This window comes from Vanessa tameamea, chromosome 25 (genome assembly GCF_037043105.1).
Source record: "Vanessa tameamea isolate UH-Manoa-2023 chromosome 25, ilVanTame1 primary haplotype, whole genome shotgun sequence".
NCBI classification, from domain to species: domain Eukaryota; kingdom Metazoa; phylum Arthropoda; class Insecta; order Lepidoptera; family Nymphalidae; genus Vanessa; species Vanessa tameamea.
Genome location: NC_087333.1, coordinates 4,948,969 through 4,974,505, shown reverse-complemented (window position 1 = coordinate 4,974,505; position 25,537 = coordinate 4,948,969). Strand labels below are relative to the sequence as shown.

The 25,537-nt window shown below is 32.4% G+C and overlaps 3 protein-coding genes across 4 annotated transcripts in view; 2 read left to right on the top strand and 1 right to left on the bottom strand.

Moving 5' to 3' along the window:
* The window catches only part of Eif2alpha (eukaryotic translation initiation factor 2 subunit alpha), a 196,214-nt gene that overhangs the window by 54,663 nt on the left and 116,014 nt on the right, over positions 1-25,537 (top strand). The window lies entirely within an intron of this gene.
* Positions 1-25,537, bottom strand: part of LOC113396631 (calbindin-32) — a 176,641-nt gene that overhangs the window by 140,501 nt on the left and 10,603 nt on the right. The gene's annotated exons all lie outside the window — the stretch shown is intronic.
* Positions 6,328-8,502, top strand: LOC113392407 (E3 SUMO-protein ligase ZBED1-like). The gene has a single exon (XM_026628832.2). It carries the CDS (start codon positions 6,674-6,676, stop codon positions 8,444-8,446), a length of 1,773 nt encoding a protein of 590 aa, XP_026484617.2. The 5' UTR covers positions 6,328-6,673; the 3' UTR covers positions 8,447-8,502.

Below are 25,537 nucleotides of genomic sequence, written 5' to 3'. Positions count from 1 at the left end.
TGACGGTGCCAAATTTTCGTTAAATACAATGGACCTAGACTATAAATAAAAAAAAATCGTATGATAGAAGGAAATCCATGGTATAGGAGACATTAGTAATGGAATATGTAACGTTAGATACGACAACCCTCAGATCCCCTGGGGTCGATAACACAGACAACCTTTTAAACGAACATGGATAGTAATCTATTAATAATACCCGTAGACCTATTCCGTAAGAACAAACTCGAAAGTCACCGCCGTTGATCGTAAAATGATAGAAATTATGTAAGTATTTGTATCTTACACGCAACAAAATAAGCTCGATCAGGAACGTCGTCAGTCGATTTTTAACATTACACGAGAGTTTTTAGTAGCGAAATTATCCGCTCCCAGTTCTTTAGATAGAGCTGTGCTGTCTTGAAGTGGTATATGAAGATAGCCTTATTAAATATACATATATTTTTCATGTATATAGAGAGATGATCTGCACATTGCCATCATAAGATATATTAACAACCTTACACTGCCAATACGCCACCGACCTTGGAAACTAAGATGTTATGTACCTTTTAAATGTTGTTACACGTACTCAAGTACTCACTTCCTCACTAGCCCTTACAAAATCGCTTAACAACAATATTACGCAATTGCTGTTTGACAGAAGTATTTTTATATATTGATAGTAGAAACCATCTTTATAACCCAGAATTTGTATGAAGCCCTACCACAAATTAATATATTTAATAATAATTATTATTATTTAATGTTAATAGTTATTATGTATGTAAATCAATAAAAGCAGTTTAAATCGTCATCATCATATTTAACTGGACGTAGAGATATAATAATAATTAAATTATTTAATAGTTAATATCAATCTACATACCTAAAGAGGAGACTGATAAGTTCAGCCTTAAATGATGATTCAAAAATGCATATAAGAGTTCACTTAAATAGAGTATGTCATGATTTATATTAGTCGCACTCCGTTATCGTAAAATGAAACGTACATGACATAATACTTAACGCAGATCGGAGTTGAATGTACATTAAATAACATCCCGTATATATAATCTAGTTATTAACAAACTACCCTTAACAAAGTTCTACCACAAACCGGAGATCAAAGGGCGCTAAATACGAGATTCCCTTGTCGATCAAATACACGGTTTTGTGTAATCGATGTTCATTCCAACTAACAAGCAATTTCTGTTTCACCAATGATTCAGTTGACTTGTAGTTCTATTTATAGCAAATACTACCTGTGTCCGTGACTTCGTCTACTGCTCGCGTTGTAGCCTAAGTTATCCCTTATTACATCAGCTCAGTCGGTCCAGCCGTTTCAGAGATTAGCTGGAATAATCAGATAGACAGATGAAATTAAAAAACAAAAATTTTGGTTTATGTACCGTGTATAAATATTTAAATATCAGCTCTCTGTGCACACACACCGTCTTCACCGCGCCCCCATTTTATATATTCTCTTTTCCCGCGCTTTTGCGATGTGTGTCACTCGAGATGACAGCTGCATAAATACACAGATAATATATATTTATATAAAATATAAATCTAATGCTAATTAATATGTTATTATAGATCTGTGTACACTACATCAAATACATATGTATTTAGTATAAAGTGGCCATTTTATATTACAGACAGACACTCCAATATTATTATACATATGTACATATATATATGTACAGTAAAATAGTTACTACTAATATCCCAAACAAATTGTTCTTGGTAGTATCTACATTCGGAACCAGTAACACTGTGCTTATACAAACCTACTTGAATAAAAATAATTTTGATTTGATTTGATCTCATCTCAAACGTCAATTGTAAAAAATACATTGATAAAGAGGGCATATTATACGATTCAAGATTATATTGTTTATAAAAAAGCGTGGAGTTAATGCTTGTTGACTTCCAGGCAGGAGATATAACATACATATATAATTGTATTTAACTAACTTTACTGTATTTTTAGATGTTGGAAAAGAGTAACTACCGAGTTTCTTGCCAGTTCTTCTCGGTAGAATCTACATTCCGAACCGGTGGTAGCTTTACTTTAAATAGTTTGTTAAATGATGATTCAAAAGTGCTTGTAAAAGCCTACTTCAATAAAGTATATTTTGATTTGATTCGATCTCATCTTAGTTCTAAGGTATGCGTGATGTAAGGGGGGATTAATTGAATAGAATAATCATTACTTTAACTTAAAAGCAATTACAATTGGTATATTAATTATGACTCTCTTCGCTTGAATAATGTTTAATAGAGCGATTTGTTTTAGTATTCAAGATTACATTTATATGTTCTACGATTTAAAATGATTTATAGATGTGATCTTTAATTGATATAGGATATAATTCGAGTATAATCGTAGTCAAGTATAATAAAATTAGTAACCCCATTCAATTATACAAAAACAATGCTGTCGAAACACTTGACGCTGGAGTAGTGGTGCAAAAAGCTTCATCAAAAGTATAACACCTCGACTTATTGCCTCCACTGGTGGCGGGAGGGCTGGTTCGTTTTTGGCCCAGAGGATCGGAATTGTTGTTCAACGGGGAAATGCTGCTATTTATATATATTGCTAATTTGTATATATTTAAGCGATTAATTTTATCAATTCTTATGTTAATAAATGTATTATTTTGGAAATAATAGTAAAAAAAGATAACAATCTTAACTAACATCAAATAATATTTTATTTGTTGTAATTCCGCAAGCAGAAATAATCTTCGAAATTTCACCACAGCAGACGGTCGACGGGACATTTTATTAGACGGTTCATTTGACAATTATAGAGCTTACCAGCATTAATGTAACTTAGAAAAAGTCAAGATTAACAAATATTAGATTAACATATCACGTGGAATTTGGTAATATTTCTGCTATATTAACATGGACAATTTACCACCAGGTGGGCAAATGACCACCTGATGGTAAATTGACACCATCACCCAACCGTAACTTAGCTACTGAACTGTTTATGAATCTAAATTTAATTTTAAATTTGTATTAAGTAAGTAAGTTAAGTAAATAAGTATGTTTTTTTACGTTGGATATTATTTTAAATCAATTTTGTGGGAATTTTAAAGAGCGACCTTTAGTACGAATTCGGTCATGTTCGAATACGAATTTCCACTAGCATTCTTTCAGATCATTTTATTTCGGTCGCTTTGAAATAAATTTCTAGTTTTTATACATTTTCAGAAAGCTATTTTTTTGTTTTTAAGGCATATTTGAGCGATATTATTTGAAATAATATCGCTTTCCGTCTCGCATTTTTAAATTTGGACCGATAATTATTGTTTAAATATTGAAAAATATCCAGTGTTTAATCGTTTTTATAAATCAGAAGAAAAAAGTAGATTTTAATCGAAACTTTTTTTTAAATAAATTTTTGAAGTTGCAATTTTGACTTATTTTGAAAAATAAAACTAAAAAACGTGATAACTCAAAAATGGTTCACTTTTGCATCATGCATATGGGAGTTAAAATTATCGCAAATAGTCACCCCTATCACGTCGAATTACCAATAACCCTGTATAAAGATATTCCAAGATGGCGTATTTGACGTACAGATTCATGTAGTTTAATCACCACAACCAGGAAGGCCGTTATTTAAAATTAAATGCAAATACCTGAAATCGAATGTAACGGAATTTTAATTAATTAAAACTTGTGCTCATTTTAAGTATGCAAAGTTGTACACGGAGAGCATGATAAATGAGCATGCTAGTGGTGAACATTTATGTGTTTAATATATATTTAAAAAAATATATATAATAGTACTAGCTCAACCTGCGACTTTACGCGTGCAAAATTTATAAAACTTTACGTATAGCACAATATTCGTATAGAAAATAAGAAATTCTATTAATAACATTGCATTTAAAAATGTAGTACCCGAGCTGGAATACTACGTTCTTTACGTTTACGAAATACTTAAAAAGTAAAACCTTATATAAATAAGGATAAGAACGTTCTTTTAAAATTAAGAAGCGATGACAAGTACTGGATTTATAGGAATGTTTAAGAAGCTGTGAAAGGACTTAGGTCAATGTACACAAGAGACTATCCCTGATAAGGGCCCCTTTTCGTGTTAGAGTCTCTTAAACCCGTCGAAAGCTGTTCGTATTCATCAAACTCATCGTCCAATACGTTTTTAAGGCTTGAATCTGTCAACGAGTTTAATATTTTATTTCAAAATTTTGAGCCGAAGCATTAGAGTCGTTTCTGAGATATATTATATATATATAACGGTGAGCCGGCAATATTGTTTGGTTCGGGGTCACCATCTTCGTCATACATATTCACGAAATAATACAACAAATCGATAGCTGGATTATCGTATATTTATTTTTACAATATTTCATTGGCAGCGATATCATGTCATCCCCTTCTTGACAACCGACATTCCATGTTTTTTTTAACGTGACAAAGAGCGATTGACCTCACTGGTCATCCAGAATCAAATGTCAAAACTAAGTGACATATACGTTAATAAATATATCAAAAGTATTTTTTTACATTAACATTAACAGCCTGTAAATTTCCCACTGCTGGGAGGCCTCCTCACCACTCTGCTCCAATGCGGGTTGGTGGAATACACATGTTGCTGAATTTCGTTGTAATTAGACACATGCAGGTTTCCTCACGATGTTTTCCTTCACCGCCGAGCGCGAGATGAATTATAAACACAAATTAAGCACATGAAAATTCAGTGGTTGTTGCCTGGGTTTGAACCCGAAATCATCGGTTAAGGTGTACGAGTTCTAACCACTGGGCCATCTCGGTTCTTCAAAAGTAATTGCTAATTTAATATTATAAGATATAATATAATATGAGTTTATATTATTAAGGCATTAGTGTTATTATATCAATAAAGAGCGTCAATCAAATAAGATACTCGTTATGAAGTGATTGATTCGTAGCGGGCTCCACACTTACAGGATGATGAATTTAAGAGCATCGGTATTAAGATAAATATCCAATGCATTGTGGCTATAACTCATGATTTAATAACAATAAAAATAAGTGAGCAACCACACCTGCACGATCACTCATGGCTGTAATTATTTATTATGCTAGTCTATTCCAATCGCAAGAGGACAAAAGTAAAATAAATAACATTTGACATCGAATTGAAGCGATATCATTGGTCGAGAGCTTGAATAATCTTTGATATTCACTATGGTATCGCGGAAAAATGGCATTTTAAAGCATCGACGAAGCTTTTATGGGAACTTTTGAAATGAAATTAAAATGTAGAAGTAGTTAGTGTTGTATTATAAATAAAGATATATTAATCAATAACCGTTAGTATGTGTCCAATATACCTGAACTATTATCAAATTGATGTAATTCGTAAAATGAAATTCGTAAATCTAAGGTTTGTTCATCTTTATACAGCGAATAATTCAGAAAATTCTCTTGGCTCGCTCATGTGCGGCAGAAGCTTTATAGAATATTCTAATTGGCGTTTTCTTCCACTTAGCTGCTTCATGCTTAGAGCTATTCGTAGCTAATTAAATTTTAATGAAAAATATGTTTAAGTTAAATTTATTTAAATTAAACGTACCGATAATACAAAACGCAAGCTCGTTGGAAGTACGAGACGTTTTTTCGCGTTAAAAACAATTTCTGAGATAGTCCTCGACCATCGTCTTCTTGATGGATGTAAGTCAGTTACCACCAGAGTATAAAGGTATATATTATTTGACGGACTTTAAATTAGTGGTTTGCACCGGAGCAGTGAGTACCGGAGAATAACCGGTTATTCTCCGGTAAAAGTACTCGATTGAATCAATCGGTTGTTAACCGATTAAACACCGGTGATCGTATTATATCTAAATGGAATATTTTTATGTAAAAAAAAAAAAAACTGAATTTAAAGAAGTGTTTAGTAATAATCAATTTTTAAGACGTAGTTAAGATAATTTATTGATTTGCTTTTTTCGAATGTGGTTAATTATTTCGGTGATGACCGAAATAATTAACGGGGTTTACTCAGAGCGCTCTTGGCAGTTTATATGGTTCAATTCACTTGCTACTAGCTTTAGAAAGAATTCGTTACATTGAGCATGATAATTTTTCAGTTGAAGATCCTGTCGTATGTTACATTTTTGTACAATTTATAGGAATCCAACCTTCTTATGGAGTCATCCTCTTCCTTCGCACGTAGTCTTCGAACAGATTTAAGTAGAATAAAAAATATTTATTTACATGTTATATTTTATTGTATTTATGAAATCTGGGAACCAATTAAATTTAAATTATTAAAACTTACCTTGAGCTTCCATCTTGCAAGAAAAAAAAAAAAAAAAAAAAAACGTTAAATTCCACGGATTTAGACATAGAGTTTGCATAAGGGCCATATTCCATAAACAAAAATACTGTCATTGTCTCTGGAAACGGGAATTCACCAAAAGTATATTTACAAAAAAGATTCGTTGCGTACCGTATTTACTCACTCTTGTAAATTATATTCATCAAAGAATACAGTTACGTGGGAAATTATAATACTACCTACGTTATCGAAAAAATATATAGGTAGGTATATAGTTTAATGACAGTGCAAAACTAAAAGTAATTATAAACTAAAACTTATTAATACTTACATATAAAAATTTTAATATTGTCAAAACATATTTAAACTTGTTTATAAATTTTCAGAATGCCAAAAGTACAGTCAAAAACTAGAGGTCAATTTGACAAGGTAGACGAAAGCGGGACCAAAGTACGGTGTAAATTGTGTTCTGCCGTGCTAACAACTGGAGGCGGAACATCAAATATGTTATCACATTTGAAAAGAAAGCATTCGGAGATTGTGAGTACACAAACAAATTCTTCTATATCATCTGGTGATAACAATGATAGCGTATCCACTATAGAGCAGTCTCTTAGTCCAAATTTTAAGGAAATAGACGAAGCACTAACTTTGATGTTAGCTACCGATTTTCAACCGTTTTCGATGGTGGATGATAAGGGGTTTAGAAACTTTGTTCGGCATATTAACCCAAATTACAGAATTCCAGAAAAACGAACGATTCGTTACGAATTAATGCCCAAATTGTTTAACGAATTGAAAGCAAAGTTAAAAAGAATCTTATCTGATATTGATAACTTGTCACTGACCACAGATGTATGGACAAGTAATTCTATGGAGTCATACATCACAATTACTGTACACTTTTTTTATAGAGATGATCTTAAAAGTTGTGTACTAACTACTACACTTTTAACAGAGTCACACACAGCAGATCATTTAAAAGATGTTGTCCATCAAATATTTACTGAATGGGAAATCCGGGATAAAGTTATTTGCATCACGACAGATAATGGGGCCAATATAGTAAAAATGGTGAGACTGTTAGGACTACGTAGCATGCCTTGTTTTGCACATACTCTAAATTTGGTTGTAGAATATTCCTTAAAAGTTCCTGGATTAATTGATTTGATAGAAAAGTGCAAAAAAATTGTTAAATATTTCAAAAAATCTAATATTGCCACACTGACACTTCGCAAAGAACAAAAAGAAAGAAACCCAAATGTAGAACCATTACAATTGATACAGGAAGTTCGCACCCGCTGGAATAGCGTTTATTATATGATAAAAAGAATTTTAAAATTAATTGACAGTATAACCGCGGCACAAAGAAAACTACCCCAAGCGCCTGATATAATTAGTCCAGAAGAAGAGAATATTTTAAAAGATGTAGTGATTTTACTAGACATATTTGAGCAAGCCACTGAAATGATAAGCGGAGATCAATATCCGACATCTAGTTTAATAATACCGATTATTTATGGGTTGTTTGATAACATTCAAAGTTTGGGCCCCAGAGTCTCCATAACTGTCGGTACAATATTTCTGCAAACACTAAAAGAAAATATGAACAATCATTTATTGGATTACGAATCTCGAACAGTTTGTCGCATATCTACCATACTGCATCCCGTTTTCAGGAATAGCTTCAGACATTTGAATAATAAATTGGCTGCTAAAGAAGCCGTAAAGGCAGAAATAAATAATATTATCCGAGTCAGAAACCTACCCCAAGTCACAGACATAGACACGTTAAGTATTGCAAGTACTAGCGACACAGGTCGCCCAGATTTGCTAGGATTTTTAAAAAAGAATCTCAATAATGGAGGTATCACGGCAGCCACAGCAATCAACTTAATAAAAATGTACACGGAAACACAATTTCCACATAACAGCCATAACTGGGATGATGTGGTTCAATTTTGGAAATTCAATAAACATTTGGAGCCTTTGGACGAAATAGCGTTCAAATATCTAGCTGTGCCAGCAACTTCTGTTCGGTCTGAGAGAGTATTTTCTACGACAGGACACATATTAAATGATCGAAGAAATATGTTGCGCCATGATGCAATTGATATGTTATGTTTTTTGAATCAAAATCAGAATTTATTATCTTTATAATACATATGTATAGAAATAAGATCCAGAGTCCTATCAATCTCCCATTGTGTTTTTTTTTTCAATTAATAAAAAACATATTTTGAAATTAATGGTTTTCTTCACCGGATATCACCGGTGAATCTCCGGAGTTCGGCAAATCACCGGTGAATATCACCGGTCCGCCAGATTTCGCTCCGGTGCAAACCACTACTTTAAATTAATACTATTTTATTTGGCACACTATTTAAGACTGGCACAAATACATATAAATACTTCTTTTTTTTTTTAATATTGATCTGTCACGAGAGATAATTAAATGATTGGAAGTTATTAAAAAAATATATTTGTTGGAGAATTATTATAAAACGTAATTTTATTTTGTCATCTTAAACTACTGAAAATACACTAAATAATAATGTTTCTAATTTAAGTAATACAACATACAGGGTGATTAATGGAAAATAGTCCTTTTACTTTATTGGAATTGAAAAAAGGGTAAACAGAAACAAACTGTACATTTATACATCTCATACAATATGCTTATATATTGTAAGGTTAATTAACCAAGATATTATATTATGATGTATTTATTTAATACTATGTAATATATACACTAATAAGTTTCAAATTCATAAGTTATAACTGGCCATAGTCACATAATTACTTTAATTATGTAACTATGGCAACGCGGGAATAAACTAGAAGGCACTTGACATTATTGTTGAATATAATTGTTAACAATAAAATATTTAAATAAGAAAATAATCGACTTTAATTGGAGAAATAAACTTAGATCCTTTTAATATGTATATGTAGCAAGGCATTTTTAAGTTAACCACTGTCAGCTCTGCACTATTCAATACTAAAAATCATGTTACAAGCCTCGAAGCGAAGCGGAGTGTTAGTGCCTTATCATCGCTATAGAATAGAAATACCGATTCACTCAACCATTAATATTATTTCTCACAACGAAATCAAAATATTCTTAATTCAAGCAGGCACTTCATTCAAATCAGTACTTTTAAATGGTCATATTGCACTGTAGACGTAAAGCTATCACCAGTTCGGAGAGTAGACTCTACCGAGAGGGACCGGCACGAAGTTCAGTAGTTACGTGATAAAAACAACTCCCACTAATATCATATTAATGTTTAATAATTTCAGTTATTAGGTACATTAATATTGAGAAAAGTTGATTGAACATAACATTTCGCGGATATACATAGATGTTACCGTAAAATCTCGAACTACGGTAAATCTTAAGATTTTCCCGTAAAAGATTTACCGATTATGAATGGTAAATGTCCATAAAACTTTGGGATTCGAACTTTTACCATTATTCATTTGGTAAATCTTAGGATTGACATTTTAGGTCAGGTTATGTTGGAATGGTAAAAGTCCGAAAAAGTCGTCCCTTTATGATAAATACCAACCATGTCGGTAAATCTTAGGTTTTACTGGAAAATCTTAAGACTTACCTTAGTTCGAGCTTTTACAGTAACATAAATATATATCTTGTTGTATGTGTGTCATATACTTTACTTGTTAGCAAGGCTTTGTGCAAGTCAGTCTGAATAGATACCACCCACTCAGCCTATATTATGACATCCCCCAAACAGCAATATTTGGTATTGTGTTCCGGTTAAAGGTTGAGTGGGTATAACTGCAGGCACAAGGGACATAACAGCTGAACTACAAAGTTGGTGACGCATTGGTGATGTCAGGAAATGTGAATATCTACAGCGCCCTATTTATCCGGCCCTCTAGATATATCATAAATTCCTTTAAAAAATAAAATAAATAAATAAGTATTCTCATTGATAACTTTTCCCTTTCTATTCTTTAACTAAACTCGTAATTTTGTTACCAGAATGGAATTCCTGATGTTGTTTTAATACGTACTTTTTATTTTATGTCAACTAAATTTTTTACAAATAAACCAATTGTACAAACGCAGATAAATATCTAAGAATAAATATACGATTCTAATTTTTTTATTTATTTCTAATTCCATTAGCAAACATAGAAAATGTTCAGTGAATACGATTGACCGAGGGAATGTGTTCAACCGTTCCTCATTTATACGTCCGCAGCCGCAGAGAATAGACCCCGATCTATATTAGTTCGATAGATACCATTCTATGTCATACGTAGCGTTTTCTGTGTAAATAAAATGAAAAAAAATCGCATAATGCATAATGCTTTAAATAGCAAAGTGTTAATATGCAATATTCAATATATTATCACGTTTAATATAATTATGTTATTTAATTGCTGCGTGTGTCCCAAGCAGTGAGTGAGGCAGGGAGTGAGTTCTTTAATAATGATTAGTTTTCTATGTTGTTTTGTGTGTGTGTGTATGTCGTACCGTCGTTACTTCTGATTTTCCATAACACAAGTGCTTTAGCTACTTATATTGGGATCAGAGTAATGTATGTGATGTTGTCCAATATTTATTTATAAAATATATTAATTTATTATTGAAACCCTGTTTTTATATATTAAAACACCATTTTTATGTATCAATTTTCTTAATTTTAAATCATCGCATCCGGCTTCAGTTTCGTGTTACGAGTCGGTGGTGACCAGCACCTGATGAGGTGTTAGGCATAAAAGTGGTCTTTGTCCTTGAGGTTCAAACTTGCTTAATATAAAATTTCATCAAATTCGATTTAATGGTTTGGCCTGAAAGTGCAATGACAAGCAGACACAGAGTTACTTCCGTAGTTATTGTCATATTCGATTAATATCTACCATATTTATAACACTAGTATTTTTCATTTGAATTTGTAAATTTCGATATGACAAAATGGTTATCATATAGTATAATTAGAACTCTTTCTAATTAACAGATTGCATAAGATGAGGTTTCGAAATATTGGTCGAATAAAAAAAAAAATCAATTTCCTTCCCTTGATTCGAACCCACGTATATTAATATTCCAAGTATTCTATCTACTAAGCCAATTTGGGTATTAATATTTACTACCCGCTATGTAATTTATGAGTCGCGTCAGTCACGAATGTAGAGTCGTTTATCAAGTGCAGAATGTTTATTTAAAAACTTTAATACCTCCTCTGCTTCGTAACGTCTCATGAATGTCTAAAACTTTGACATTTCGAAAACTTTAACACGACGACACGACGGAGTTGGAACTGGTTTACGTTTTTCTATGTCATATTAGTAACGTAACAGAATTTCAAAGGAAGACTGTCTATTTCTGAATGTTTATTTAACCTGTTCGGTAGGAAACTCATCACTTATTCAGCACTGGTGATGCTGTTCTGATCAAATTTGGCCTAGGCGATGAATTTCAAGTGAGACCAACCCAACTATGCAGGACATATTCATAAATTCAGTTATTTGTAAAAAAATGTACGAATAAAAAAATGCATATTATTCAATACAAGATTATGTTGATGATAAAAAAGCGTGGAGCTAATTCCAGGCAGGATATGTATATAATTGTATTTAACTAACTTTGCATTTTAAACTTGCTGTGCCCGCGACTTCGTAATTTAACAAAAAGGTTCGTAGAAACGTATTGTTCAGTTCACAGATTTTACTATATCTTATTAATTCATCACGACGGGCACATAACATTCAAGTATATAAACCTAAAACTAATGACGGAAAAAAATGTATTTTGTACCAAGGAGCACGAATTTATAATTCATTGCCAAATTATATAAAAAATGCAAAAACAATATATATTTATAAAAAATTACTTAAAGATCACATTTTCAAAGGTAATGCTATTAAATAATCATATTTCAAAAATAATGTTTTTAAAAAAAAATCTAACAACATGTAAACCGGCCTTTATGCTATTCTCAATAACAAGACCATTATTGAAATGTACCTACATATTCACAAATGTTTTTGTTAATCAAGTTTTTTGTAATACCGTCTATTTATTTGCGCACTCTGTATATTAATTGTAACTAATTTGTTAAGTTTATTTATTTCTCCTCGAAGTGATTGTAATCTTGAGAAATAAAGTGATTTTAAACCGTAAACCGTAATTCTGTGTTAGGCAGCTTTTGTTATTAAGTCTTTGGTGGGAGGAGACCGACGTGGCGGCGGCGCGAGGGCAACGCGCGGTACTGGACAGTATTTGGACATTGCAGCGTGACTTTATTATTATTTAATATATAATTTAAAGATAAATCTAATCTTAAAAATCTAAATTAATCTAAATAAATCTAAATTTAAAAATAATCTACTTTCCGAACCGGTGGTAGCTTCACTGAATATAGTTTTGTAAAATGACGATTCAAATTGCTTCTGTGAGTGTATTTGGATTTTGATTATAGTTCACAAGTGTGTGTGCAAACACAGGTGCACTCTCATTTTTTTTTATGGTAAAGTATATGCGGTATGCGGACGAGCGAATAGGCCACCTGTTAAGTGGTCACCACCGTACATAGACAATGGTGATAAGAAATATTAACCATTCCTTACATCGCCAATGCGCCACCAACCTTGGGAACTAAGATGTTATGTCCTTTGTGCCTGTACACTGGATTACCACCCTTCAAACCAGAACACAACAATAATGGGTACTGCTGCTTAGCGGTTGAATATCTGATGTTTGGATGGTACCTACCCAGATGGGCTAGCACAAAGCCCTACCACCAAGTAATCTGATGGAACGGCAAGTCCGCAAGAGAATTCAAACCCAAAAGCGAATACAAACCCGGCAGAGAAACGACGTGCATATCTATCAATACGTCAAAAGTGTTGTCACTTAAATTATTAATTATTGACGTGTGACGTAACCCACTCAACAGTGACTCATCATTATTGCTGTTTCAATTTTATGTCAGGCTTTTCTTAACACTGTTTTACTTAAATCAATGATTCGAACTTGCTGAACTATACTGATTTTTATTGTATTGTTTCCGTCGATAAATGACGCTTTAAAATTATTCATATTATATCATATTTTTTGTCCCATTTGCTGTCGAAACACTTGGCCCTTGGAGAAGTGGTGCAAAAAGCTTCATCAAAAGTAAAACATCTCGCCTTATTGCCTCCACTGGTGACAGCAGGGCTGGTTCGTTTTTAGCCCAGAGGATCGGAATTGCTGTTCAACGGGGAAGTGCTGCTAGCATTCTTGCCACCATTGCACGCGGTCAAGATTTATACAGTAACTATTTTTAATTAATATTTGTATATATTTAAGCACTTAATGTTATTAATTCTTATGTTAATAATTTTTTTATGTATTTTATGATGAAATGTATGTACTACTTACTACATATTGTTATTGTTATGTAAGCCATATTTCTTTCTTATTTCATAAGACATTTATGAACTGTTATGGTCGTTGATATTTTAACAATTTAGATACAAAACTAGTCTTGGTGACAGTCGAACTTTCCTATCAATGAATCAGTGAACTTATCCTATTAGTCTAATCTAATATTATAAATGTGTAAGTAACTCTGTCTGTGTGTTTGTTGCTTTTTCATGACCATACTATAGAACCGAATTTGATGGAAATTTGTATGAATGCAGCTTGTACTACAAGGAAGAATGTAGGCTGTACTTTTTGATGCTTAACAACTGACGATTCCACCAACCCGCATTGGAGCAGCGTGGTGGAATATGCTCCAAACCTTCTCCTCACAGGGAGAGGAGGCCTTAGCCCAGCAGTGGGAAATTTACAGACTGCTAATATATGTATGTAATGTAACTGGCGACCAAAACCTAAAACGTGAGCTGAGTCGCGGGTGATAACTAGTTATCATATAAACGCGATAGCTTTTGGGAATGAATGGATCTCTGTTCCTTTACACGCAAAAACTACTGATTTGAAGGAAATTTAGAATAGAGATAGCTCATTACTTTACACAAAGGTTACCTCACCCTTCCACCTCCATTCACATGCGAGTCGCAGACGGAAGCTTAAGTAAAACACTTTGAAATTATTAGATTAATTATATATAATTCTGTCTGAAATGCTGCTCGCGTTCTTGCCAACATTTCCCATCGTCATGATTAGTACAGTTACTATTTTAATTTTTATTTGTATACATTAAAGGCATTTTTAAAATAATTCTTATGTAAATTCTAACTGTTTATTTGTAAAAAAAATATAATTTAATTTTGAACGAGTACGTAAGCTGGTCTAGATTATCAATAGAATAAACCTTCACAATCAAAATTTCAGACTCTACAGATTTTAAACTGTGATACATAGAGAATCAGGACATTTTAAATGTATATTTAATTTAATAAACATACGATACGTGACATTTAAATTGTTTAGAGAATGAAAAACACGTACAAAACATACTTCTCAATCGCCTCTGACTTACACATGAAAACTTCAGACGTTTTATTCTCACCTTAGAGAAATGCCTTTTAATATAAAAGGGCACGAAAGACGTACCGTCTTACCGAAAAAAAAAAAAAACTCGACACGTTGTTCGCACACATAAAGAGCGATGTTTATTTTGTCAAAGAACTGAAAGAGAAGGCCCTGTGACGGATTGAAAATGTTACTTTTATTTATAATTCAACTGCTATTCCCTTTTGTTCGTAGTTTCACTTGAAATTTGGACTGAATTTTCAACTCGACAATTTTCGCGTGTTTTTTTTATATATCCGTGTGTAAAATATATTGGACGTTTTATGTAGGACGTATAAAGTATTTTGTTACATTTTTACATATCACATACTAATTTATCTTATTTTCTTTTTATGAAAAATAGGCAGGCATACTGGCAAATGGGCCGCCAGATATGAAGAAATATTAACATTCCTTATAACGCCAGAGCCCCAGTGTAGTAACACTGGTTCACTTTATAATTTGATCTATGTAAAAACCAAAATCCGTTTAAGGTTACATTGTAAATTTTCCACTGCTGGGCTATGGCCTCCTCTCCCTTTGAGGAGAAGGTTTGGAGCATATTTCACCACGCTGCTCCAATGCGGGTTGGTGGAATACGCATGTGGCAGAATTTCGTTGAAATTGGACACATGCAGGTTTCCTCACGATGTTTTCCTTTACCGCCGAGCACTAGATGAATTATAAAGACAAATTAAGCACATGAAAATTCAGTGGTGCCTGCCTGGGTTTGAACCCGAAATCATCGGTTAAGATGCACGCGTTCCAACCACTGGGCCAACTCGGCTAAAGTTTAAGGTTCCGTGTGATTTACACTATTGGTTAGGTCAAAATTAAGAAACAAATCAAACGTATTTTCACATATATAATATTAATAGAGATGTTTGTTGTCCTACTTTCTATTTTGTATTTCACGGTTCAGACAATATTTTTTGGCTGTATATTGTCGCTCTGTGTCCTTGTAACTTTGCGCTCCGGGCGTTTCCTTAGTCGCTGTCGTTGTAAAACTTTAAACGATTTTACATTTTAGACGAAAAATCTAACACAAAGCTGTATAGTGATATACCTTCGTCATATCGAATATCCAATTTTTTTTTTTCTATTTACATCCCATTTAAGACAAGCAATGGTCTGTGACGACATAACCTTAAATATATCGCATAGATTAATTACAAACAGGCGCTTTAACGACTTACCGCGTGCGTAAAAGGTTCAAAAATAGAACTTAACTATTCGCATTCCTATAACGTTTCAAAACTCAATAAAAGTGTATGAATTTTACATGTAATATTCATTCAATCAAAGGCCATTCCGTTTGCTAGATCCTTGCATAACCGTTTCGCATATTTCGACGGTATTATATTTTGAGGTTATGAATGTTTTGTATATTACTCGTATGTTCACAAAATAGATCATTATATCTTATAAAATTAAAGGCGTACCGTGTCTGTCTGTGCATTTGAACAAGATAAACTCAAACCGAACAGTTTTTTACTGGATTTTAGATGTATTTTTAGATTTTGGATAAGTTGGTTGAAAAATGATGATGATTGTTGAAGATGGCGAAAAAATTACGCCGACTGTAAGCTTTAAACATTTATATCGTACGATATTTAAACATATACGTAGACGGTTATTTGATTCGTGCGTTGCCAGAACGAATAGATAATAAAAACTCACAGATAAAATAAATCTACAAATATTTTGACATTTTATTTCAATTTTTTTTCTATATTTAAGGGATTCTGGAGAAAATTGCAATAATTCATATAATGATACAACCTCAATGCTTGCGATTTTACTCTAATTACTTCTTAGTTTTGTTTACTGACCATTACTACAAAGTCCCCTTAACCATTTACACTACACTAACATAACCTTCTGGCGTACTGTCAAATAATACCTAATCAAACACAATGGGATCTCGACATAGACAAATTTATGTCTTTTTACTAATTTGTCTCCTTACAAATATGTATATGAATAAGCTTTTTTTTTTATTTATTTAGTGTACAGGAAACAAAAAGTGAAATAATTACAATAAAATAAAAAAAAATATAAAACAATTCTTAAACCAAAACAGTTTCCATTTATAAATTAATCATAAGTAATTACAAAACAAGACATTTTTTATATTTAATAGGTGCATGAAATTATATAATTCATTTATATAATTTAATTTAATATAAATTTAATTTTTAAATCAAGTAAACATAATTTAATAATAAATAATGAAATTATAATTAATTACTTAAAAATGCATGCTTTCTCAATTCCTCTAGTTTTGTCCATGATTATTACCACCTATTTATGAGCTCAGCTCAGTTGAGTTGAGTTAAGTTGATAGGGATGTATTTCCCAGATTTTATTCCATGACTTTACGTTAAATCAGTCGTTTTTTAAATACCAAACAGCACAATATCGTATTATTTCAAATATGTACATTGACTTGGTTAAGCTGTAAGACATAACATACATACAGTATAAATTAATTATTTTTGAAATGTTATCTTGTATAAAAATAATTAAAAACTTTATGTTTGTTCTTGTGTGAAGCGTTCTGTTACCAATTCTGATGTACTGTCAGCATCAAAAGTCTAATTAACTCAATTAAGGTTTTATAAGCACTTTCAAAATTAAAAAAAAAAAAAAGTTTTTTATGTCAGAGGTAGACGGATCAACAAATAGGCCAATTGATGGAACGTACTGTACCCACGGCCCATCGAGTTTGTCACTGCAACAAAAATAGTCATTGCTTACATCGCCAATGCACCACCAAGTTTGGAAACGCAAGTTGTTATGTTTATTTTCAGCGACTAGCGACGGCTCTGTAAGAAAAAATTAACATTCCATACATTTGGAACTAAGATGTTATGTCCCTTTAGCCTGTAGTTACACTGGCTTAACGCATTTCAAACCGGAACAGAAAAATACTAAGTACTACTGTTTGGCGATAGAATATATGATGAGTGGGGTTTGATGGGTGGTACCCCAGACGGGCTAGCACAGAGCCCTACCACCAAGTAAATACAAAAATACTAACTTTTTAACATCTACATAACCTTGTATTGTTTAACACACTGTTACTATTAACATATTTTTATATTACATTACATTAGCAGCCTGTAAATTTCCCAATGCTGGGCAAAGGCCACCTCTCCCTTGAGGAGAAGGTTTGGAGCATATCCCACTACGCTGCTCCAATGCGGGTTGGTGGAATACACATGTGGCAGAATTTTGTTGAAATTAGACACATGCAGGTTTCCTCACGATGTTTTCCTTCACCGTCGAGCACGAGATGAATTATAAGCACAAATTAAGCACATGAAAATTCAGTGGTGCCTGCCTGGGTTTAAACCCGAAATCATCGGTTAAGATGCACGCGTTCTAACCACTGGGCCATCTCGGCTCTCAGATATAAAAAATGTATTTATTCATTAGTTACGATAAAAATATACGCGGAATACGTACTATAGATAATAAAGAGGCTTGAAGCTGTATTTAAATTAACTTCGACATATAAACGAGAATTAAAATACTGAGAATCGACAGCTGCAACAATGATTGCATTTGTTTAAGTATATTTAAAGCTTATATTAATAAAGTATCATAGTCGGTCCTTCCTTTCTTCCCGGTATACATTGACGAACCTTGTAAAATGACAATTCAAAAGTATTTATAGAACCTCTTTGATTAAAGTATTATTTTATTTTGATTTCGTATACGTCATTTTGACGTTGACTGTACATAAGATAACTTCTAGCTTTGAGAATACTTTGTAAAGAGATGAAAAGTTTTAATTAGTTTTGCACAAATTTTATAAATAAATTAAGTAAACCTTTGTACACATTATAAAGGTAAATTTAAGTTATTTGTTCTCCTGTGACGTCTTAATGCGTCCACCAATCAAAACTTTGAAAAAGGTTGAAGCAGAAATATCAAAATAGGTAAATTAAATATATCTATTAATGAATAAAGATTACTCAGTGGTTTAATACGTAAATCTTAACCGATGACTGAGAGTTCGAATCGGAGCAAGCAGCACTGAAATTTATACGCAAGGTGGAAAACATCATAAGAGAACCGGTTCGGACCGGATGAAAATCATATATACCAAAGTGCATTGGATCATCGTCGTGGAAGAAGGGCCAAATCCTTAAATAAGAATTGAGACCTTAGTCCACATTTGAACATATCAATATATTCAAAATATAAGACCGATTTTTATGAAACTTTTGTATTTAGAACCTTAAGTTTAGCCGCAATAATTGCTACGTGTTTTACTTCAATACGTTGTCCTGACAACGGTAATATAATAAAACAGATTAACAACAAGCGTACCAAATAGATTTACTTCGTGGTAGAGCATCATGCAAGTTGTTGTGAGTAGATACCAACTAGGCATCATATACAATACCGCTAAACAGAAATACTTGATGTTATTGTGTTCCGGTTTGAAGGGTGAATGAGCCAGTGTAACTCCAGGCACAAGGGACGTGACATCTTAGTGTTTTGAATAAGGAATGGTGAATATTTCGTAGAGCACTCACGTCTATGGGCAGTAATGACCGTTATAAATCACAATCAAAATGCTACAATTTTAAGTATATTAAATTCAATGGTCTGGTTCTAAAAGGGCTAATATTGATAATATTTTTAGTAATCAAAATAGAAACAGTCAAATCAAATCAAATTATAAGTAGGCACTTTTGAATCGACATTTTATCTTCTATACGTATAAGTACATAAGTTGGACCTTAATCTGATATATTTGATTTATACAGTATCTATAGCTTGTTTGAAAGGTAATTTTATTTTTCAAGACGTATCTGCCGCGCAATCAACTTTACCACATTATATCTTAATTTAAAATATTTACTCTTTTCGCTTAATACCAAAGTAATAATAAAAAAAAAACAGTTGATAAATTCAACTTGTGTACAGGTATATATTTGCATTATTATTAACATCAAATACTGGCCCTATCTATACATATAATAAAATTGGAGTGTCTGTTTGTAATATTAAAAGAACCGCTTTTTACTAAATGTATATCTACGTTTAGACGGTACATATATCAGGATAACATTTTTTCAATTTTTGTCTGTCTGTGTGTTCCGACTAATCTCTGGAACGGCTGGACCAATTTTGACGGGACTCTGGCACAAAACTGATTTAATAAGGAGTAACTTAAATTCGCGGTACAGCTAGTACATAAATAAATAAATTTAAAGCCGGTTAAATAATTTGTATTAATGTCGATTATATAACATTAGTAGTCGCCCGCGACTTCGCTCTTTAGGGATTGGTAGTCGGGTTTCAGTCAAATTTCCTGAAATTTGTTTCAGTGGTTTTGCTATGAAAGAGCAACAGACAGACAGAAAGATTTACTTTGACATTTATAATATTAGTATTGATAAGCCTTTTTGTGTAATATTGTCGTTATCAATAACGTTAAGATGATGCTGTTTTAGCACAAATAAATGTATCATTTAACTTAAAAAGTAAAGCACATTGAAGTAAACTTAAAATTGTATGTAAACTTTGGCCCGTTTAGCCACGGTATTATTATTAAAAGCTCCGTCAAAAATCACAGCACAATCCGCTGATTAAGTCTCGGGTATAAACGAATATAAATTCTTGTTTAAAATTCCCCAATAACAGCTTCGTATATTAATTCCATCCTTCGTAATTACCCTTACCAAAAGTTTCATGTTTGTAAATCATAAATTATTTACCAAATCGATCGTTTCTATGAGCGTGAATGACTACACTTGAAAGGAAAACCGTGAGATCTATAAATTGTATTGTCTAGACTCCAGATATATTATGTTTTTTATTTATAATTCTTATGTACGACTATACACATATCACTGAACTCCTGGACGTCTAGCAAGATTTTTTTGAAATTTCTTTATATTTTTAAATTGGACACGCGAAGGACGCCGTAATCGAGTTCTAGGATTTTTTAAATAATAAAAATAAAGTAATAATTATTTTAGTCCATACGAAGTCGGGACGGACAACTAAAGTAATAATAAAAGCTTATTTATTCCACAAAAATAAATTACAACCAACAATTTTAGTAAAATTGAATCATTTTAATTCGTGTAAGCCTTTGTAAAAGCCTCCTCCAAAGAATTCAATTTTTTTCTGTTTTTGGCAGTGATCATCCAGTCCGTACGTAGGTACGTGGGCCACAATCTCGTCCTGCCACTGAGGGCACGGACGACCTCTCTTTCTAACGCCAAACGGTCCTTTCCATCTCGTGATGGTGATTGTCCATCGACAGTCATCATATCTCGCCACTTGACCAGCCCACCTCCATTTTAGACTTTGAGAGAACTGTAGAGGATCCATTAGCTTGGTGACCCTCCGGATTTCTGTTTTTCTTATTCTATCTCTCAGTTTTATATTTAAACAGCTCCTTTTAATTGCCCTCTGCGTGGTCTGTATTTTATGTCTCGTCTTGTGATCATAGTCCACGTTCGGTAACGACAGATAAGACAGGCTACAATTGTAGGGTCTAGAATTATCCTTTTCATTTTAATTGGTCGTGACTTGAGAATCTCCTTTTGGGCTCTTTTTTCCATGTATATTATATTTTGTTTTTGATTTTTTTCGCTCGCGATTTTTGATAAGATTTTTTTATTATTTATTTATTCTCAAACGTTCTTAATTTATTTCATTGTGAAAATTCTTCATGTAAATAATTCTTATGTAAATGTTTCATTGTGTCTGTTATTTCATTATATAATATAAAATAGAAAAAGCAAATTTGTTCCAACCGGGTCTCCGTCGATACATCTTCTTTTTCTTATTAAAATATCGGTGATAATTTCGATAAATTTTATCTAATATATTATTTAAGTCGCGACAGGTCAGCTAACTAGTCTTTATAAAAAAAGGCGAAGACAAAACCGTTCACCTTTTCCTCCATTGTTCTTCAACAGATTTTTTTTTTTTCTCTTCGATAGATATTCACGCCTGTCAATAGCTATCAAAGAAAGAAAAAAAAAATTTGACGAGGTAAAAATTGCAAATATGAGTTGCAAAAGGAGTTCGAAACATACAAATCCGTATATATTCTTCAAGAATTTCATTATTTATACTTGTGAACTTCCATTTTGAGATTTGTTACGGAGGTTTTTAGTGAAATGTTTTCGGGTAATAAATGGTCCAATATGAGATCGATCGACATTGTTTTATTTGAAAACGCCATTTTTCAATATATGTGAATTTAGCTCACAGCTCCTTTTATTGTTTTATTTTTTTTTATGTTTTATTTTATTTTATCCTTATAATACGGTAATTTCTTCACCGGAAGTCGCTAAAATTCTCTTTTTATAAACCATTTCATACCAATAAGTTATTAATTGTTCATAATTATTATTTTATAGTTATTCTTAATTTAAATCGAGTTTTCCATTGTAATTTTATCAATTGATTTTAATGGTACAGTGGCAATGGTATGCGTTCTTTATGCCAAGGATTGGCGTATTTTTTTGTTATATTTGTGCGTTGTTTTCAATTATATTTAAAAAAAAATATATTAATATATCGTGTTTTCTATAGCATGTTTATATAAGGGTCAAGGGTAAACATACACGCGAAGTAAGAAATAAAATGAAAATTTCATGTTAAAAATTTTTTCAAGGTCAAATTCTTGTGGATTATTAAAATCAATATCAAATTGTGTTAACTTAGTTTTTTTTTTAAAGATTATCAACGTTTTCTAGGAAGGAGTTTGCATAGGAGCCATTTATTTTGCGTTGATTGGGAAAACCTTACGCATATCTGAATAAAATACCCTTCCCTGATCGAATATAACCATCGAAACGGCTTTTATTTAAATCCACTTCTTTTCAATCAAATTCTCATCTTCACTGAATGAAACATACGAAAGTATGCGTGGAAAATATTTTATTAAATTATATTTAATAAGTTGTTTCCACATGCGGCTTCACTCGGGTCTAAAAGGGGAGGGGGAAGGATAAGGCCCTTTCCTGTACTCCTGATAACCTTTATGCTTCAAGATGTTCAGTTAAGTAGTTTAGACGTGAAAACGTAACAAACAATCAAACAAATAAATAAGGTTTCTTTTATAATATTAATTAAACTAATAATATCTTTAAAAAACCGTATTTTCAATCGCATTACAAGTGAACTATGTTCTTTAATGAGTAATAGTATGGTTATATTGTTTTTATTTGGGATTTGATTTACATACATAGGTATGTATCTTTTCAGTCATAAAGGCGCGCCTCTATGTCAAATTTTATCGTGCGCTTCAACAAATATAATCTAATTGTATCTTATATTTTTTGCTTCCTTTATTCTAACAAAAGTCATATCTCACGCACACTAAGACATCTTATAAGTACGAGTGTCACGCACACTAAATTACGTTGATACTTAAGCGTAGAGGGGCGCGCCTTCGTGCTTGAATAGACGCATGAATTTAGATTTAACGCATACGTTATTTCTCGTCCGTGATGCGATTTTGACGTATGACGTACTTGCGATTTTGACGTATAACGTACTTCTGTTCGTGAGGGCCGCGTGACGTGTCACGGGAGCGCCTAGTTTTAAAATCGAATAGTGTAACGAACTGTCATCCTTCTTAAATTCCAGAAATACTATCACCCAAGAAGTGTCTTCACGAGTGAGAGGATTTCGAAGTAACAACCGAGTGGCCGAGTATTTATCCTAACATAGTCCAATGAGTCCCGAGTTCAATATATATATCATGTAAATACATTAATAACTACTGAGTTTCTTGTTCTGCTCAATAGAATCTACTATCTGAACCGGTAGCTCTACATTTATTTCAACAGTATGACTTGACTTTTATGAGTATACTCGAATAAAGAATATTTTGATGCTTTTATGTTTAAGATAACAGATAAAATGATTTACTTTAACAAAAGTATTTTAACAACTACATAAAAAATACGTAATTAGGATAAAGTAAAGTAATACATAAGTATATACAAAATACATTTATAATAAACCGGAGTATTAAGGTGAATTTACTTAATAATATCAAAATTTTATACTGCATTTATGTACTGGTAGCTTTAAGTGTTTGAACACGCTCAGATACTAATTTTCTAAATATGAATATAAAATGAATGGTTATTAAATTATATAGACAGCAGAACGCGCAGCTTCGTCCGTTTAAAATTATGTTTGTGACGAACATGCTCTAAGAACTAGCCTTTGTTAATCGTTTAAGTTCAAACTTTCTTCGTATCAAATTTTATCAAAATCGATCCAGCCGATGAGCCGTGAAAACGTAACAGACAGAGATTACTTTCCCATTTATGTTATTAGCACAGAAAAAAAAATATTCGCATATTTTCTCCTTGGTTATATATTATTTTACAAGGCTTTGTGTAAACCCGTCTGGGAGGTTAATAAGCCCTTTCTATTTCACCGACAAGAACAATATTTAGTACTAGTCTTCCAAATACAGGCACAAGGAACATAACATCTTAATTCCCAACGTTGGTGACGCAGTGACCATGGGCGGTAATGACCACTTACCATCACTTACCATCTATACTATCTCTAACAATACTCTAAAGCAACTCTGTCTGTCTGTCTGTTTATCTTTCGCGGCTCATTCACTGAACCGAATTTGATGAAATCTTTTATGACGCAGTCTTGAACCCCAAGAAAAGACAAAGTGTACTGTTATGCCTAATACGTTGACGACCTCCGTGGTCCTTCCGTCGACCTTTCCGGCCGAGTCGATGTAGAAAAAGTTCATTAGTTTTCTATATTGTCTTGGGTCTGGGTGTTTGTGGTACCGTCGTTACTTCTGATTTCCATAACACAAGTGCTTTAGCTACTTACATTGGGATCAGAGTAATGTATGTGATGTTGTCCAATATTTATTTATTTATTATTAAAACTTGACGACCACTCCCTAAACAACTAGACTACATAGATAAATACATTTGAAACTAATAAACACAACTATCATAAATATCATAATTACGGTAATTTAATTAATTAGTCTTAATACTTAAAATAAAATTGATATATGTTACAACATACATATCAGCATTAAATATTGCGGAACATCACTAATTACATTGGATCCGCTTTATATTTTCACTTTACTCTGATTAATGCACTGAGGATAAACCCACTTTTAATAACGATTTTAATTTTATTATTAATTTACTAGTGGCATCAACTTTCAACTTAAAAAATATTTTATGTTATATATTTTTACAGTAAAATTTAACATTACTTTCAGTTAAAATCGTGACTGAAATAATCAACTATATTTTCTTTGAGTAACGATTGCTTTTCCTGTTTTGATTTTTTGTGTCATACGATTAAGGCGGACGGGCAAATAGGTCTGATGGTCACCACCGCCTATAGCGCTGCACACCTGATGGTAAGTAATAATAAATAATAATAAGCACTTTACGAAATAAGAAAATTTCGCCGCCGAACTGTGCCGCTAATTTTGGGAACTTAAATGTTATGTCCCTTGTGTCTGTAGTTAAACTAGCTCACTTACCCACGAACAGGAACACAACAATACTAATTATTACTGGAGTGGTTTTTACCAACCCAGACGGGATCGCACAATGCTCTACCACCAAGTAAAAAATCATACAATTGTAGCTTATATGTTAAATTTCAATTAAATCTAGCTCTGATCAAAGGGCGAGCGTGCACCACATGGGCTCATAGCACATCTCATCGGAACGCTTGAAACATATGATATATTT